Source organism: Cajanus cajan, chromosome 1 (genome assembly GCF_000230855.2).
Source record: "Cajanus cajan strain Asha chromosome 1, NIPB_CcT2T_4, whole genome shotgun sequence".
Taxonomy (NCBI): Eukaryota; Viridiplantae; Streptophyta; class Magnoliopsida; order Fabales; family Fabaceae; genus Cajanus; species Cajanus cajan.
The window spans coordinates 12,585,427-12,605,282 of NC_138517.1; the positions used below are offsets into that span (position 1 = coordinate 12,585,427).

Genomic DNA, 19,856 nt, shown 5'->3' on the forward strand with positions numbered 1-19,856 from the left:
ATTAATTATAAAAGTAAGTACATATAAATAAAGAATAACTAAATATATTATTATTATTATTGTTATTATTATTATTATTATTATTCATAATATAAAATTATTATATATCATTATTATAGTACAAATATGAGATTGTATATTTGAGGATGACTTAAATGAATTAATTTGTACAAGTTATACTGACAACATACATATACATTTCGGTAGCTTACTCATCAGAACTTTATAGTTAAGTGTGTTTGACCTGGAGTAGTACAAGGATGGGTGACCTTCTGGAAAGTTTCCCAGAAATTGCATAAGTAAGGATAAAACACGCTAAATAGTGAAATATCGTGAAATAGAACACTTGAGAGGTCAAATATGAGGATTGTTACATTAATAAATTTATTAAAATTAAAAAAAAATTATAATTTCGACGGGTAAAAAGAGGGTCGTAATATTAATTTAGAGGCAGTTGGTGTGACAGTTGATGAAAGGGTCGCAATGTTAATATAGAGGCAGTTAGTGCGTCGGGTGCTTCAGGGGTCGCAATTCCAATTTTGCGACGGTTTGTGCAACAATTTTGATAACCATCGCAAAATTGCCTGGTGACGAACAATTCTGCGACGGTTTCCAAACCGTCGCAATGTTGTCTTTGCGGCAGTTCTAACCGTCGCAATGTAGGCCATATAACCGTCGCAAAATCGTCATTTTCTTGTAGTGTTTGGTATCTTTCAACTTATTAACACTCGATGTGACCAAATTAGAAACAATTCTCTCTCCTTACACTTGGTGCCACCAATCTTGTGTCCGACATCAAGAGACTAAAAATCCCTAACTTCGAGCCACGCCCGACGCCATGAAGGGGTGCTTGGTGTAATGATAATTATTGCATAAACCCTAAACCCATAAGTACTTATGCATAAACTCGATTTGCCCAGTGCCTAATCCAATGAAACTCAACAAAAGTCCAACATGTAACATGTAATACAATATTCATGTACTATAAACAACTCAAAATCAACTAAACAAGCAACATGAAACCATCAAAAAAGATTTCACCAAAATATCCACGTAAAACATCTTTCATGAACCCAACTCAAAGCAACTTCTCATCTCAAATTCAACCAATACTGACTACAATCCAATGATTCTAGGTAGCAACAACAACCATTCATCACAAATCAACAATAACCATACACAATACTCTCCTTACCTCGAACTACTCCAAAGCAAGAAGAGGAGAAAGGGAAGAAAAGAACTTTGCACGTCTCATAACTTGAACTCTCAACCTCTAAACTTCGAATATGATGATCTACTGTCGTTGCCTAATTAAAGGAAAGGACTAGAAGAGATTAGCTAGAGAAGAAGAAGAAGAAAGTTCCTCTGGTCCCAAAATTTATCTCACTAAGCTCTAAATAACTTTTCTTAAAACATGAATTTATGAGGTTTACAACTTAAGAAAAATATTATATATCCTTCTTTAAGCTAGACTTAGTCAACTTTAACAGATATTATTACCTTGATTCTTAGAACTTTAAACAACATTAAAATGATAATTCAACAATTAATCATACAAATTATATAATTATTTAAAACACTAAAAAAAGCACAGTATTACATAAATAACCTCATCTTAAAATGAATAAAGAAAGCTCTTCCTAAAGTTTGTATTAAGATTAAAAATGATTATAGCTACCAAAACATTTTCTAAGATTAAAAAAAAAGTATATATCATCATTCACACCTTTCTTGAACTTTCTATATGAGCAATTTAGCATATTGTGACTTTAATAAAGTGGCAATTCCTGTAGCAATGTTATCACAAGTATGATTAAAACTTATCCTCAAGAAAATGTATTATGTATGATTAGAACTTTTTCATCTATTATGAAAATCTTGGATTATCACCTTTTCATTAAAATGTTTTATTATACAATATTGAGCTCCTATCATGATATAATAATTATCATATATTTAAGAATGATAAATGAATGGATTGGATAATTTTTTAGATTGATTATAATAAATTGGATAAAAATAATTATTAATTCATTTAGATCTATTAAAAAATCATATAAAAATAAAACTCATCCAATCCATTTAAAACAAAAGGTTCATTAAAATTATTCATTAACAATTTTTTTATAGATGGATATTTAATTCATCCATAAAAATAATATTTTAAAATTAAATCATTTTTATTTTTATAATATTTTAATTCTTTTCTATTTTTTTTATAAATTATTACATTTTTATATAGTCTTTTTAAAATTCATAAGACTATTTTTTTTATATCAAAATAATTTTTTAAAATATCAATCCAATAAACATCTCATATAATATTGTAATTCAATGAATTGTAAAAAAGTAATTAATAAATCATTAATTATCTTTAAAATTAAATAGATAAATTAGATTCAATTCATTATTAACTTTTATTAAAGTGGATGAATTAAATGAATTTATAAGTAAATGGATCAAATGGATAATACATAAATAAATTTATTCGTTGTCCTAGTTGAGTTCAGGAAGAAAATTTCTCACTCATCTACATACAATTTGGCCCATTCACCAAAACTTCAATAATGCATTTGTATTCCTATTTTCTAAGATGGAAAAAAGAATTTCTATGGTACTAGACTTTTTTTTATTAAGATCCTTTTTTATTGAATTTTGATAAAGAGATATAATTTTCTTTACCCAACTTATTCATATAGAAGTATAGTAATATATTTATTCATGACTCTGTGGTCAAGTTGAAAATCATATAAATTTTTCTGTTAAAATGTTTTAAGAAAAGAAAATTAAAAAAAAATCTTTATAAAATTTAAATATAATTTTAAAGAAAGTAATATAAGAAAAAAAATTTACAAATTAATTTATGTATAAGTTATTTCTAATTTTTAAAAAAATATTTTTTATTTTTTTTCTGTAAACATCGTTTTTATGTATTGATTGGGGCCCTCAAAAAAGAAACAGTGACGAATGAAGATTCATTGGTGATACAAGAATATATCGACAACCACTAGAACCTAAGTATCAAGCTATTGTCATAATACAGAAAACAAGTTATTCTCTTCCATATAAATATGTCTAAACATTTTGCCTCTACAACTTTTACTGTTTATTTAAATTTCTCTAGAAATTGAAAATCACAGATGAAGGCACTAGCCACCAGTTAACTATGATACATTGATGAGACTAAAACCAACTCCATGAGAATCAAGAAAGCACCAATCTAATACCTTTTATGATTGCTTCACAACCTTAGAGACAGCAAGTAAGAGTTCCCATCAAGGCCTTTTGCATAATAATGTGTCAAGATTTCTTTCATAGTAATGTTGTCCCTGTAGACTGGAGGATTTTCTTCTGATAACAACTCCTTTATTGGACCATAACTCTTTGATGTGCATTCGGACATGGTAAAATTCAAGAAGAAGGTTACTACAGAAATTCTAGGGCCTATATTCCTCAACGAGACCCGGTGATAAAGACTGGTGAACTTGTGATTTGTCATAAGCTGCATGAATTATCACAAAATTGACAAACATAAATATAATCATAAAAGAATTGGGTATGGTGAGTCCTAAATATTTAAGTTCAGTTCACTTTTATGTTGAATCATGTCCTTTATAGACTTCTTTGGGTAAGCTTCCCAAGAAGTATTTATATAAAAGGAAAATAAGAAGGAAAAATGAAATAAACTTCTCTATAAGCTAAAATTCAGTTATATATAAGCGAATTTGTGGAAGCTCTTTCTTATTAATTTATCTAAAATCTTACTTTTAACTTGTACATAAATAAGTTTTAATTTATGGAGAAGCTTATTTTGATTTTCCTTCCCATTTTTTTTCTTTTAGATGCACTTCTGCAGGAGTTTATTCAAATAGACTCATGACATGATTCCTTCTAAAACTAACATCTTCAGAGCATCATAGTATCTTACTGAAATTTTATTTCTGTAATTGAAAGAAAGTGTAGATGTTGAAATGGAATCAATTAGCATGATAGATCATCAGGAAATTATAGCAATGGATATTAAGACTATTGATAAACTACTAGGCCATGATGAAAATAATAACAGAAATAATGGAAATGTTGAGAGACGATATGTTTATATAGACAAATTTTTAGTGTATGCAGTGCAACATAAAAATATATAAGCAATGATATATTTTTTGGCAAATCCTCTTCATATATATGGAACATATTACATATCATTGCTTATATATTTAATGTATGCAGTGCAACACAAAGAAACTTATGCATAATCTAATTTTAGTTTATAAAAGAGCTTATTTTTCATTTTTTTTCTTGTATTTTATCTCCCAAAAATGCTTCTAGTTCTAGAAAAATTTATGTAAATAGACCCTAATTCATACTTTGCTTTACAAATTAAACAATCATGGGTATAAGTGCTACCCTAATATATTAACCTTTCGTTGTCTAAGAAAGGTGTTTAATATATCAGTGTCAAAAATTGAAAAGACCATAACATAGAAAGCCACTGCTATTTAAACTGTCATTATGGTTTTATTATATTCAGGTGAAGCAAATTTCATATAGTTATGAAGCTATACTCTTGAATCTACATAGAAACAGAAGCTACTTGATTGTTAAAACACTCAAAAACCATATGCCATGGTTTACATTTTGATAATTTTACTAACCTATTGCATTCAAATTTTCTTTCTGTGAACCATTCTTCTGTGATATTTCACTTATTTAAAGCTAGCTAAACCTAGGCTATAAGCCTTCTTTGATAATCATATTTAAAGAACATATTTATCTTTTGTAGAAAAAATAGTTAACAATTTCAGAAATTACCTGTAGAATATCTCCAATGTTTACAACTAGAGCTCCTTGCACTGGAGGAACATTAACCCAATGATGATCATGAAGAATTTGAAGACCACCTATCTGATCTTGCAAAAGTATTGTTATGAAGGTACAATCAGTGTGCTTTGAAATACCCAGAGTTAATTCAGGTTCAGGGCATTGTGGATAGTATTGACCCATAACATGGAGTGCTTCAGCGCAGTCCATTTCTTTAAGGTAAGAAGGATTAAGTCCAAGAGCCTCTGACAGTAGCTCAAAGATTGTGATACCCAATGCTTTTACTTGTTTTGCATATTCAGCCACAATATCTCTACAAATACACAATTAGTCGAGTAAGAATAAAATGAAGATCCTAGATTGATGGGTATGCAAGTCAAATTCCCAAGTGATCCTGACTTAATAATGCCATTTAACAAATATGGTATATAGAAAAGATGCATAAATGCTAAATAGAAAAGAGTCTAACCCAAAGATTAGCTTATTTATTAGGTAGGAGATTCTCATAAATTGCTCAATGTAACATATCATACCCTTTAAAGGGGAATATCCCTTTCACTGGTCGTTCCTTTCCATTTTCAGGTGCCCCTTTTAGGGTCAGAGACCTCTCAACAAATACACCAATTGTTATAATTTAATATTGCAATATTGCAAGGAGAATCCAATCCAAGAGACTAACTTATTGGATAGGAAAATCTCATAAATTATTTACAGCATTGAACTTCCTTATTTGATCAATGTCATAACTCATAAATACCTATTATGCTTGGATTCTTAAAACTCAACACCAAGTCCTTCAAATAAATACAAGATAGAGAACATGCTTCAAGATGGTAATAATTGGGGGGGAGAGAAAACTCTTTCCAAGTTAGCATCCTTCAATGAACTAGCTTGCATATCAGACAAATATTTGAGGAATTCAGGGACTGCTGAGTTTTAAGAAACCCGGAACTGAAAGAAAAAGAAAAGAAAAGAAAAAGTGAAACTTTTCAATGTCTAAAACTAATATTTTCATGTAACTGTTGGGGTCTAAGAATCCAAAAACTCCAATGCACTGAAGTGAAATAAGTGAATTCTGTAAAGGCCAAAGTCTAGTATAACTCAATGACATAACGGGCAACCGCTAGAGTTCTGCATAGACAGATATATTAAAAGACAAAACTTAGAGTTACTTACCTTTGGTGTTAGTCTCCAATCAGAATTAGAGTTTATAATCTATGCTAACCTCTAATGCAGACCTTTATTACGCAGATTTCTGAGTCTAATTCTGATCAGAGAAAAGTACAGAAAGCACCTAAACATCTGCATCTAAGTTTTTCCTACTATAAATGGAAATACCAAAACTACAATGAAGCAGGATGATGTGCAGGCTTTCTAGCCCCAAAACTTTTATTAGAAACATTACCTACAAACTGCTGGCATATCTTGTGGGTTTGGAGGATCGGGATTCACAGAAAAAGCAAGTGTGTCCCTCCAAGTACCAGCCATCTCTCTGAAGAGTTTCCCATTAGAAAAGTACCTGACTTTCTTAGTGCTATCTCTGGAGTAAAAGGGTTTCCTTGCCTCAGCATCTTGCTCATGAAACCTGCGGATTCCACTGATCATCTCATCCAAAACCTCAACAGGAATGCCATGATTGATAACTTGGAAAAAACCCCACTTCTGAGATGCACTCCTGATCTGGCCAACTACTTCAACACGCTGAGTTGTGTTCTTGCTTATGTCCACAAGATCAATGATTGGGAATTGGGATGTGCTGAAGTTGGTGTCAGCTGGTGAGGTTGGAGTGGGGTCTGATTTTACATGGAACATAGGTGGAATCTTTGTCACCCCAGAATCTAAGACACCTTTTACACCCGTTTTTGAATCATCAAACGCTTGAACTTCAGCTTTTCTGTCATTAACTGACTCTAGTTCCATACCAGGAAACTGCCAACAGAATCAAACTTTTGATGAGTGATCACAACGCTATGTCCTTTGACAATATTAGCAGTAGTAGTTGTAGGAAGAGATGTTCCCATATGGGCCAGGTAACTCTATTTGGATCATTGTAGCTTGAAGAAGCTTGGACCAGCTACTTGCATATGGGCTTAAAAATTGAATCCTAGACTAAATTAGTCATTTACTCTTGAACAGAGTTAATAACTCACTTTTGTTTTTAATATATTTTTAACACATTTTTATTTGCTTGAATTTATTAGAGTTTGAGTTAGCTTTATTTAACAATGAGTGGGTATCACGTTATTTTGTAAATTTTGATAAATTTAAGAGTTTGATTTTCATGTAATACTTGTATAAGAAAAATTATAAACTAATCAAAACTTATGATATATTATTGTTATATTACTAAGTAGACAATAGTATTTGATATAAAATTCTCAATACGTCATTAATTTCTTATTTAATAGTCATAGAGATATTATTTCCTATTTATTATTTTAAAGATTAAAAAATTATAAAAAAAAGCATTCTATATAAAGTTGGGTAAAATCTTTTTTGTACTGTCAATACATAAACCATCTAATCTAAATTTAACTCAATAAAAGTATACTTTACAAAATATATTATTATCATTTCCCTTAAAATAATTTTTTAATTATTCTACAATATCTTTTTATTAATCTTCCTATTTATTAAAGGAAGAAAGTCTGGAATAGTTTCATGTTTCTAACTTATAAAAAGTTAAATGTATTTATTTTCAATTTAATATTATTTTTAAGTACCAGGAAAAATAATAAGAGAGTGCTATATATATATATAATTACTCTTAGTTTGACATTGTCTCAAATAGGATTGTTCTCAAAAGAAAATACTTCTAGGAAAAAAATATAGAGGAGTTAAATGTGAAAGTTTTAAGAAAAACAGAGTGAAAAATTATTTTTAAGTAATAAAAAAATTAATACATTTTACTTTATTTTTTTCACTTGTAAATGCTTTTCAAGAAGTTCATTTGAAACTAAGAAGGTCACAATCTCCATTAGATTATACGCAATCATTTGAGAATGAGACCATATTTACCCAGCTACAATTTTAGCAATATCTTTCTGCCAAAAATTTGAGTTGTCATGATTTCAGTGTCACTTGAAAAATAAGATGGTAATGATATGTGGAATTTCAGTGAAAAATAAACATGTCTTATGCATTAAAGAAAAAATGAAAAATATGATGACATTGACACACTGAAGATATATACATCAAGTTATTGCCATACACTCATACACAGAAACTATATGTTGGGGTAGTATAAATATTTTTCTGTCCTTTAAAATTCCTAGATACGGAGAACCAGATTTAATGCCTCTTGTTATTTATGAATTTATGATTAAAGAGTAAAGCCTTGTCCACGAGAATCAAAGAGTGCGCCAAACTATTTCTGTATATTTGATTCAGATCTTGAAAGGCAGCAAGCAAGACTTGCCATCAGAACCTTTTGAGTAATAATGTGTCAAGAAATCTTTCATAGTAATGTCCTTGTAGATTGGAGGGTTTTCTTCTGATAACAATTCATTTATTGGACCATAAACCTTTGATGTACACTTGGACATTGTAAAGTTCAAAAAGAAGCTTCCTACAGAAATCCTAGGCCCTATATGACTCGCCACGACCCGGTGATTAACACTGATGAACATGTCGTTTGTCATAAGCTACACCAATATAAAGGAAATTATAAAACGAGTGTGTGAAATCACTAAAATGGGCCTAATGACAAGAGTTGAGGTGATACACACAATATCCTAAGTTCAAACTTTAATGTCGTAATTGTAATTCTTATACATAAAAAATAAAAATAAAAAAAAAGTAAGTGTGATAATGATAGTCCTAAATATTTTAGTTTAGTTCACTTCTATTTTATGCCGCATCTCATGCCCTTTTAACATTTTGAAAGCAACACCTTAAGGATAATACATACATTTTACACCAAGCTTTTCTGCTGAATTTTACAGGTCATGAATTAACAACCCTATGTCCATTATAATTCAAGTTGTCTCATTCTATTTTCAGTTTGCGTTTGCTTTCCATAGGAAACATTAATGACTGTGAGTACCACAAAAACAAAACAGAACAATGTAATTATGATTAATAAGCATGTGTACCTTTAATTGTCTAAGAAAGTTGTTCAATAATATCTGTCAAAAGTCTATGACAGAATATCTCAGCCATGAAAACTATAATCATGTTATTCTTGTATATGGGAAAAAGCACATTTGATAAGGATATGAAACTGTTCTTAATCATTGAATCAGCATCAATAAAAGTAATGTAGTGAACACAACTGCATCATGCTATGATTGTGGATCATAAAAGCTTGCATCAACAAAGTGCAACGATACAACTGCAATTTGAACTCCTAACCACATGCCATAATTTACATCTAGAAAATCCTAGTTGAATTTCACACTCAATTATTTTTGCTCTGTTGCCTGGACTGTGGACCTTTCTGCAATATTTGCATCACTCAACATATTCAAAGCCAAACTACAACAACCAAGCTTTTTGCCAGTGATGGGTTATTATATGGTATGTGTCTGAGAGGATATTTTATGGGTGTTATTTTTATAAGGTTATTACACAAACATACTCCACAATGATAAGATATTGTCTGCTTTGGACCTAAGCTCTCACGATTTTTGCTTTTAGTCATTATCCAAAAGGTCTCTCAATCATTGAATTATGTTTATGTTATATAAGTTGTTATTTCTTATTTTATTTTATCGATGTGGGACTTGTTTGTATCCCAACAATCCTTCCCTCAAACAAGGGACCTAACCTTTCATGCAGCGGAATCTGTTTTTATATAGCACATTATATGTTATGAGTTATGAGGGGTTATGGGGTTATTGGTTGTCACCGAATCCAACCTGCGGCTCTGATACCACTGATGGGTTATTATATGGTATGTGTTTGAGAGGATATTTTATGGGTGTTATTTTTATAAGGTTATTACACAAACATACTTCACAATGATGAGATATTGTCCGCTTTGGACCTAAGCCCTCACGGTTTTACTTTTGGTCATCACTCAAAAGGTCTCTCAATCATTGAAGTATGTTTATGTTATATAAGTTGTTATTTCTTGTTTTATTTTATCGATGTGGGACTTGTTTGTATCCCAACAGCCAGCTAGGTGGGGTAAGCTAATCTGAATCATGCCTTTAGATAAATTATTGACTTCAAGTCTTCAATTCTTCTTAATAGTTCTACCTTACTTCTTCAGACATTCCCAAATCAATTTTTTTTTATCCATCAAAATTGAACTCGGTACTAGGAGTTTAAAATTTCTAAATCACTGTTGTATAAAAATGGCGAACGCAACTATGAACAACCTGAAATACCAAACAAATGTTAGTAAAATTTCCCTGAGGCGTGTGATGGCACTGACCTTAAGGACTTATCTATGGGATATGCACAAGCCCCCAGGATACAACAGGGTCGTCTTAAGGAATTGAGGAATAGAACTAGCAATCAAGAAAATTGAGAACTCAGAGAGAAGGAAGAGAGAAAGGTTTATTTTAGATACTAAAACAGTTGTCGGAGGCCTCTATTTATAGAGTCTCAGAAACCCTAAAAGATCACGTAAAGTATCCGACAATTAAGGAAAATTAATCTGAATAATTAAGGAAAATAAATCCGAATAATTAAAGAAAATTAATTCGAATTTGTAACGGTAAGATTTTAATGACATAATCAAATTTGAATTTGAAATGTGAAAACTGTCATTTTTGGATAAGGTTTCCTTAATTAATTAAAAATAATTTAATGTAATCAAAATAAAAATATTTCCGGATCTCATTTTCTTTTGGAATATCATATATGTACAACAACCCCCCACATATTTAAAAAAGAAAATACTATTTTTTATTGCATTAAAAAGAGATAAAGAAAAGAAACTGAGTTCTCATATTGGTTGTAATACATTGGACCTGGTGTAGCAAGCTATATGAACCGGTCCTAGATTGATAATACTTAACATATAGTGAGATTGGTGTAGCAAGCTATATGAACCAAAACGCTTAATGTATATTAGTGGTTTTATCAATCATATTACACCCCATAATTCTTGTCGTTATCGCTGTTTTGCGCTACTAGGCCATGCGCGTGCCCGGTACTCATGAGTGCTCTAGAGATCTCGCCAAGATCTCATGCAAGCGGCCCCACTTGACATTCATATGGGTGATTTCATCAAATGCATGCTGCAAATCATACACCACCCATAAGCGATATGAAAATCATTAAAAGTTTTATAATGTGTCAAGCTTTCTCATCATAAAGCTTAACAATAAAACTTACCCTCTCAGTAATGCAGCTCTTGCACTTTCTCATATTTTAGGAAGAGACAAAAAATATTAAAATTGATTAAAATCAATTTAGTGCTAGCAGAACTGACAAGTGACTTGTTTTTACCCATATGAACCTTATTCATGGGATCTCCAATCACAAAGGTTGAGTTACCATCACTTGTTTGTTTGCAAGTGGCTTAATAAAGTCTCATTCCCCTCGATGTTTAATATAACAACATCTTCCTTAGGGATTTAAGTGATAGGATCGGCCAAATCCATTATTAATTTCACATAATCGATAAATTCAATCATTTTATATAAGCAATTGCTTTACCACATTATTTTCAATGTTATATTCCCAATGGAATATTTACTGTTGAGATTTCCGTTGAAATTACTTTTGTTCTTATCTTAAATCGTTTTAACCCTGACAACGAACTCAAACACGACAAGTATACCGTCCGTTCAAGTAGTAAATTTATATCATATCCACATGGACTAGTAGGTAAAATAAACATTTAGTGACTATTCATGACTAAAGAATAATTCCATTTTCATAGGTTGTCATGCAAATTTGAATTAAAGGTTATGACTATTGGAATGTTAAATTATAAAACTATTTGTTTTGTGTGTGGAAAGGGTTGAAATGGTATTATGGTTTTGTAAGATTGTGGGGTCAAATATCAACGAACTACATACCGATGAATCTTTAATATCTTGTTACATTCATTGCTTAGTCAACCCATAAGTTTACTCAAACCTAATCCCTTAGAGCAAGAGCCTAGGTGCGGATAGTAAATATCAATTTCTTGAGTATCCAATACCTACACCTGCATTACGGGTTAGGGTTTAAGACTACTAATGGGTCAAACTCCATTCCTAGATACATTTCCCACTGGGCATTTGTTTCAGAGCTAGTTTCAATGGTTATTTTCCAATACCCAATGGACTCTATATCAAGCAAGGGAGGATCAATCCAAAACAAACATTAAGAATAGAAACATAACACAACAATGAATGAAACAACATATATATATATATATATCATCAAAAACGTAAAGATTACATAAGAGTATCATTGGTTACATCTAACCCCACAAAATAATGGGTAGAACCACTCAAAACAATGAGGGTAAAACAAAAATAGAGATGAAAGCGAGATGGAAGAACCGAAGGAAAGACCCACACACGAACGGTCCCAAGCACCGGGAATCCCTTCTTCAGCTCCTAGAAATCGCCCAATGTGTGAATAAGGGTAAAATCCTCAAAGATTTGATCAAATACGAGCTGGGGGAGACAAGATAGGGTTTACGCGCCCGATGCATTATACTTCGCGCCCGGTGCAAGGTCTTCCAGAGAGGTAATTACTCTTTGTTTCGAATCACGCCCGGCGAGGATACGATTACGCCCGACGCAATGTCTTCTAGAGAGTTTTGAGTGCTCTCTATTTTGAATTGCGCCCAGCGCGGATGCTCTTGCGCCTGGCGCAATGCTGAAATGCAGAGGTGATACTATGTGCCTCTCAAGTCCGGCGCGGGTAATCTGCGCCTGGCGCAGGTACTCTTCCTGCTCCTTAGCTCCTTAAATTTCCAATCCTATGGGTCTTCTATCCTCAATTCTCTAACTTAATACCTGCACAAAAAATGAGGTGTATCAAGGTATTGTTAGATAAATTTTGGGTTAGCTATATTTGCACAAAAAATGAATCAAAAAGAGAACAATTATGTTGCAAGAGTGCATGGGGTGAGTGGAATTGTTCAATAATCCCTATCTAAACATATGTATAAATGAGACTTAACAACTCCCCCAAACTTATAACCTTGCTTACCCTCAAGCAACAGGTAATTGATCTGGCAGATACCAAGCAATGCATGTATGTCAAATTCCTACATTCTAGCTCACTTGGATTTTCTTTTCGAAAGCATGAACCATAGATGAACTTTCAGTCACAATTATTGCAATGGAACATGACAAGGTGCAAACAAAGGTTTCAAAAGAGATCAAAGAGCTGAGGAAAGTTAATGACCATCGATGAATGCATCCTCACTAGGAAAATGTTTCTCTCTATGCATACTGGTGTATTAAGGTGAGTGTTTCTCTCAAATCTACTACTCACGCCACATAATTCAACTTTGCTCTTCGTTTCCAAATGGAACCAATGGTAATGCAAATGCAGGCACTTATCACAAGGTCTTTATTAGGGCAATTTGGGTCAAACAATAGCAATCTTATGGTTTGTCAAGGATTGAAAGTGTTATGGCTTAAGAGAGCAATTGAGATTTTTACAATGATATCCCTCTCATAACCCAATACAACAATTTAGAACATGTCCTTAGCCGGACCCAAGCCACTAGCCTTTATGTGATGCATATTTACATTCCTTAGGGATTTAAGTGATAGGATCGGCCAAATCCATTATTAATTTCACATAATCGATAAATTCAATCATTTTATATAAGCAATTGTTTTACCACATTATTTTCAATGTTATATTCCCAATGGAATATTTACTAAGAGGTTTTTCAACCACTCAGCCTCATAATCAACCATATCAAGAGAAATAAACTCCAAATCAACAATTATTTAATTGGTTGATCTCAAAGTAATTACACCACATCCAAGTGTAGTGACATAACCACGAATGAATTTTGTCTCATTTTGATGAAAGATCAAATAACAATCATCATTGTATTTCTAATACAATGGAAAATCTACCATGTTGAATAGCATCAATTTATGGTATCTTTCCAACATCTCATAGTATTAGATAATTTCACATTTCATTATGCAATTAAAATATTTAATCAATTAATATACTAGATCAATACTAGTTATCTTCTCATAACGTGAAGTTTCTCTCTCACATAATGTCATGTAGGTCAAACTCGTATATAATCATGTATTACCTCGAAAGCAAATAACAAATTAAAATATACTAGTCATCAAATCAAGTATATGATCACAAAAATATGAGGGAACTTTAAACCAATATCTCAAAATATATAGCAAATATGTTCAACATCACATAAAGTAATGTACCCAAAGTTCATCATATATAATTATATTGGTGTTAAGGGGAGTTTCATCTCATTTATGAAAATTAATAACAATAATAAGGTGTATTAATAATTAAATATTCTCATCATGAAGAGAATCTCAAATATTAATTTCCTACATCATTTCTCATATGATGTCTCGCAATTACTCTTCTCATCCTCTCATCACACCTCATCTCTCATCTTCTCTCTTAAGTGATAGTACTTTTCAAGACCATACTATACCACTAGTTATATCTGTCGTGGGTGGAGGGACGATAGTAGCGGTGTTTGAAGCGTCAACCATGATAAGTCCTTAAGATTGTTGTATAAAAATGGTGAACGTAACTATGAGCAACCTGAAATACCAAACAAACGTTAGTAAAATTTCCCTGAAGTGTGTGATGACACTAACCTTAAGGATTTATCTGCGGGATACGTGCACCCCAGGATACAACAGGGTCATCTCAAGGAATTAAGGAACAGAACTAGCAATCAAAAAATTTGAGAACTCAGAGAGAAGGAAGAGAGAAAGGTTTATTTTGGATACTAAAACAGTTGCCGGAGGCCTCTATTTATAGAGTCTCAGAAACCCTAAAAGATCACGTAAAGTATCCGGCAATTAAGGAAAATTAATCTAAATAATTAAGGAAAATAAATCCGAATAATTAAAGAAAATTAATCCAATAATTAAAGAAAATTAATTCAAATTTGTAACGGTAAGATTTTAATGACATAATCAAATTTGAATTTGAAATGTGAAAACTGTCATTTTTGGATAAGGTTTCCTTAATTAATTAAAAATAATTTAATGTAATCAAAATAAAAATATTTCTGGATCTCATTTTCTTTTGGAATATCATATAAGTACAACAATCACCTCAGCTAAGGCAAGATTTCCAAAAAAAAAAAAAAACCAATAGGTGCTACTTTAACTTTAAAGATAAACATTTATAAAATTTATCTTATAATAGTTTCATTGAATTAGTAACTTCTAAGGTATTTCAATGCCAGTTATCTGTATTCTGTAGAAAACATGAAATTAACTATTATAGTAATTACCTGTAAAAGATCTCCAATATAAACAATAAGTGCTCCACGCAGAGGAGGAACATTAATCCATTGATTCTCATGAAGAAATCAAAGACCACCCATCTGATCTTGGAGAAGTATTGTCATGAAGTCCATATCAGTGTGCTCTATAGAGCCCATAGTTAATTCGGGTTCAGGGCATGAGGGATAGTAGTGACCCATGATAAATAGTGCCTCAGAGCAGTCCATTTTCTTAAGATAAGAAGGATCAAGACCAAGAGCCTCGGACAATAACTCTAAGATTGTAACCCCCAACGCCCTTATTTTCTTTGAATATTTAGCCACAATGTCTCTACAAATACTTAATCGTTTCATTAAATAAAAAAATATGTCCAAATGCTATAGGGTCCATAGGTGAAATCACAAGTGACCTTGACTAAATTCCATAATATCAAGACTCACAACCACAACCAAAATAGCAATTTATAACCTAAGTAATGATATATAAAATGTTAGAAGATCGTAAATGAAAACAGGGTATAAGACTGAATAGAAAAATATTAGGAGTTGATGGAAACACTTGGAGAAGATTGTTGTTCTTCCAAGTTCTCCATGCTTAGGACCATGAACTCTTGAGGTAGAACTCCTTTGAGGTGGCGGAATCACCTCGGAGGATTCTCCAATGGTGGAGAAGCAATGGAATTGGCTCGGTTACTTCCTAGCTTGTGAAGGAAGCTTGAGGAACCAAGGCAAATGTTGAAAACCTTTGGTGAGAACCTTAGAGAGAAAGTTCTCTTCGGTTTTAGGAGAGACTTTTGGGAGAGAAATCTGAAGTTTTATTTCTCAAATGTTCAAAAGTGATTACAAGTGAAGAGAAAACAAATATATAGGGAGAGGTAGCTTCTAGTGGAAGCTAACCTTAACCATGGTTCACTAGGAACCATGGTAAGGTGTAGCTAACCATCCATGGTTTCTAAAACTTGTAGGAGAAGCTAACCTTGACCATGGTTCACTTAAGAACCATGGTAAGGTCAGCCTAACTTACCAAGGTTTAGAGACTTGGAAGGAAAGCTTCAAAGCTTGTAGGAGAAGCTAGAAATTTCGGCCAAAACATAAAGAATGAGCTAGGCGGCCAAAGCTCAAAAATGCTCCATGATTTATTTCAAAAATATTTGATTTGGTTTAGTTAGGTTCATCATATGATGATGAGACCTAGCTAAATCAAATCTATGAAAAATTAGGAGTAAAATGAGTCTAATATGCAAAATTTTGCCTAGGCCCAGTTCTGGCCCAATTACTAGTCACACCCTCAAGCATTGCTAAATGCCACCCCTTTTTCCCTACTGAAAAAATATAAAATGAATGTATCAATAAAAGAGGTTAAATAGAGTTAAACTCTCCAAGTAACCCACCCTAAAAACAATATACAATCACTAATAAAAGCAAGTAAAGTGCTTCTCAAATACAAAGACAAAAATAAGCATATACAAAGAGACTACTATATGTACAAACATATAAAAAGGTTTTTAAGATCATCCCATTCCTCTTGGTTCTTTTAAGATATCACCTCTTGGATTCCTTGGCCTTGGCCATAGTCTATCAGGAGTTATGTTATAGTCTGTTAGGGAGGATATATTTATACAAAAGAGAAGAAAGTTATGAATTTGTTATTTTTATAATATTATTTCACACATAAGTTTGATGAGATATTGTTTGATTTAAGTATGAGTTCTTGTGATTTTACTTTTGGTTATCATCCAAAAGGTCTTTTAACCATATGTATGTTTTATAAATTTTTATTTATTATCTTATTTTATCAATATAGGATCTTGTTTGTATCCCAGCAAAAAATATTTATTAAACTAAGTTATAAACTGAGCAGACTACATGTCAAACTAAACAAACTATACAAAAGATTTAATAGATTAAACTATAAGACGATATGTAACGAATAAAAATCCTAAATTATAAACAAGAATCTCACACGAAAGGAAACAAAAGCTAATATGATATAGTTTGATTATGAATCAAGTTTTGCACACTTCAAAAATGCTATAAAAAAAGTATTTAAATACTAATATAACCATCCCTTCTTTACCGGGTAAAGTAAAAAACAAATAATTATGACTTTGTTAAAAAGTAAATATCTTTTATCCCTACAAAGTAGACATAAGCAATATTTAATTAAACTAGTAAGTAAAACAAAACAAAAAACTACAAGAAACTTTAAAATAATTTATTTTCATTTAGAAAAATCTCAACTTCTAATAATAAACATTCCTACACATTAATTACTTCATTAATACTTATCATTTCTCTCTATACCTATTTTCCTATCACATGACATTACTATCATACATGTACTTCTCTTCTTGTCATTTAGCACTTAGGTTTCCATGGATTAGTCTCCTTAGAACCTTGTACCATCATGCCTCACCAAGTGCAAATTTAACGGCCAAAATTAGAATTAGAAACCATTAATTACCTACACACTGCTGGTATTTCTTCTGTGTTGGGAGGATCAGGGTTTGCAACAAATGAAACAGTATCCCTCCAGTTGGCAGGCTGGTCCAAATCCCTCAACAGGCCACCATTAGAAAAATACCTACCTTTCTTATTACTATCTCTTGAGTAAAACTCTTTCCTCATGTCACCCTCTTGTTCATGAAACCTACGTATTCCACATATCATCTCATCCAAAACCTCAACACCAACACCATGATTCACCACTAGAAGAACCCCCACTTTCTGCATGCACCTCCAATTTTACCAACCACTTCAGCATGCTGAGATGAACTTTTCTCCATGTCTTGAAGATCTATGACAGGGATACTGATCTTTGAGGCACTTAGTAGGGTCTCAATGAGGTCCAATTTTCCAGAATAGAACATGCGCGGAATATTCGACACCGCAGAATCCACAAGGCCCTTCACTCCAGGTTTTGAATCATCAAAAGATATACGTTCAGCTTTACCATCGTAATAAGCAGAACCATCACTTGTCTCTAAATCATAATTTGTGGGGGTGGCGATCACCATGTTGGGAAATTGCAGAAATAGTATAGTATCTTAAGTGTAAATTGAAAACACTGATAAAGAAGTTGGTAAAGGTGTTGGATAGTACTACGTAGAAACATTCCAAACGTGACAAGCAAATTCGGGTCGGCTTAATATTAGCTCAGGTCAATGCAACTTTTTCCATATTCAACGTATAAACTAATACATGTTACTTTAATTCTTATTAGTAGTTCAACCTTGCTAGTTCATTAGTTAGTTCTTTACATGTAGATTTACATTTCTTTCTCAGTGAAACATTTGTTTTAGATCATTAAATGATATCAAGAAAGATTAATTATAATTCAAAATGTTAGAAAAATATCAGAAATATTAGAGACGAACTTATTACAATTCAAAATATTAGTCCTTTTAAAATATCTGTTAGTCCTTTTAAACTTTGTGGTAGAGGTGACCTTATTACAATTAAAAATATTGGAAAAATATTTTTTAATAAAATTATAATAAATTATTTTCAAAATTATAACAATTTGATAAGTCATCATACTTACTAATAGTTCAGTTATATTATAATGATTTGACAAGTTAATAAGTCATTACACTTATTACTAATAGTTCATTCATTACCAATGGAATACCAAACAATATTTAACTATCTTAGAGTTATCATTCAACTGTTACCTAATCATTCATGCAATCTACATATTTATTGGGCGAAAAACATAATATTGAAAGTAAGAAAATCTCCTCAATAGGTTATATATATACTCCCTATGGCCTATGCTACATCAAAGTAACATCGTGTATTTTATTCGATTGGTCACTTTATACATGTATGCAATGACCTTTTTCACATACGACTCCACATAAAATATAGAAGAAACAACTTTAAAACGTAATTCTAAAAGTAAGAAAATCCCCTCAACAAGTTATATATATACACCTTATGCTACATCAAAGTAACATCATGTATCTTATTTGATTGGTCACTTTATACATGTATGGATCAATCTTTTTCACATACGATTCCACATAAAATTTAGAAGAAACAACTTTAAAACAATTAGTTATTCAAAAATTAGCTTACTTAAGGATTTCCAACTTGAGCTCCTAGAGTACCATAACTTCTATTCACATAATGAAATATTTTAATTTCTCAAACAATTTTTACTCACCTCTAATTTTTATGTATCTCAACACAAATATGTATCTACACCACATATTTAATAGTTTAACAACTTGATTAACTATAACATCATACAACTTTACAACTTAATCATCTATCAACTAATAATTTATCAACATAAATATCATCATACATTATCTCAAGTCAATACATAATGAACCATCTTCATACAACATTCACCATATAATCAAATCATCACCTTTCAATTATGGAACAACTTAAACATCACATTAAAATTATGCAACTCACGCCTGATGGCATTAAGGTAGGGAACTTAATGTCTCATCCATGCTTGACACCAAACTCTCTGCACCCAGTGTAGATAAGGCAGAGAGTTTCCTACTCTCTCACGTTTGACATGGCAAAATCCACCCCTAACATATCAATTTAGATAGAGAGAATTCTCTATTCTCTCTCATTTGGTATCTTTCAACTTATTAACACTCGATGTGACCAAATTAGAGACAATTCTCTCTCCTTACACTTGGTGCCA

General features: G+C 31.7%; 1 protein-coding gene and 1 pseudogene across 1 annotated transcript; both read right to left on the bottom strand.

Annotated features, from left to right (window-relative positions):
- Positions 1-2,961: 2,961 nt before the first annotated feature.
- Positions 2,962-6,876, bottom strand: LOC109803892 (1-aminocyclopropane-1-carboxylate oxidase homolog 1). Its single transcript, XM_020365562.3, has 3 exons — positions 6,224-6,876; positions 4,810-5,131; positions 2,962-3,502 (listed from the first exon to the last, which is right to left on the bottom strand). Exons 1-3 carry the CDS (start codon positions 6,736-6,738, stop codon positions 3,242-3,244), a joined length of 1,098 nt encoding a protein of 365 aa, XP_020221151.2. The 5' UTR covers positions 6,739-6,876; the 3' UTR covers positions 2,962-3,241.
- Positions 6,877-6,975: 99 nt separating this feature from the next.
- On the bottom strand, positions 6,976-18,342 carry LOC109803728 (1-aminocyclopropane-1-carboxylate oxidase homolog 1-like; annotated as a pseudogene).
- Between the last annotated feature and the right edge of the window lie 1,514 nt (positions 18,343-19,856).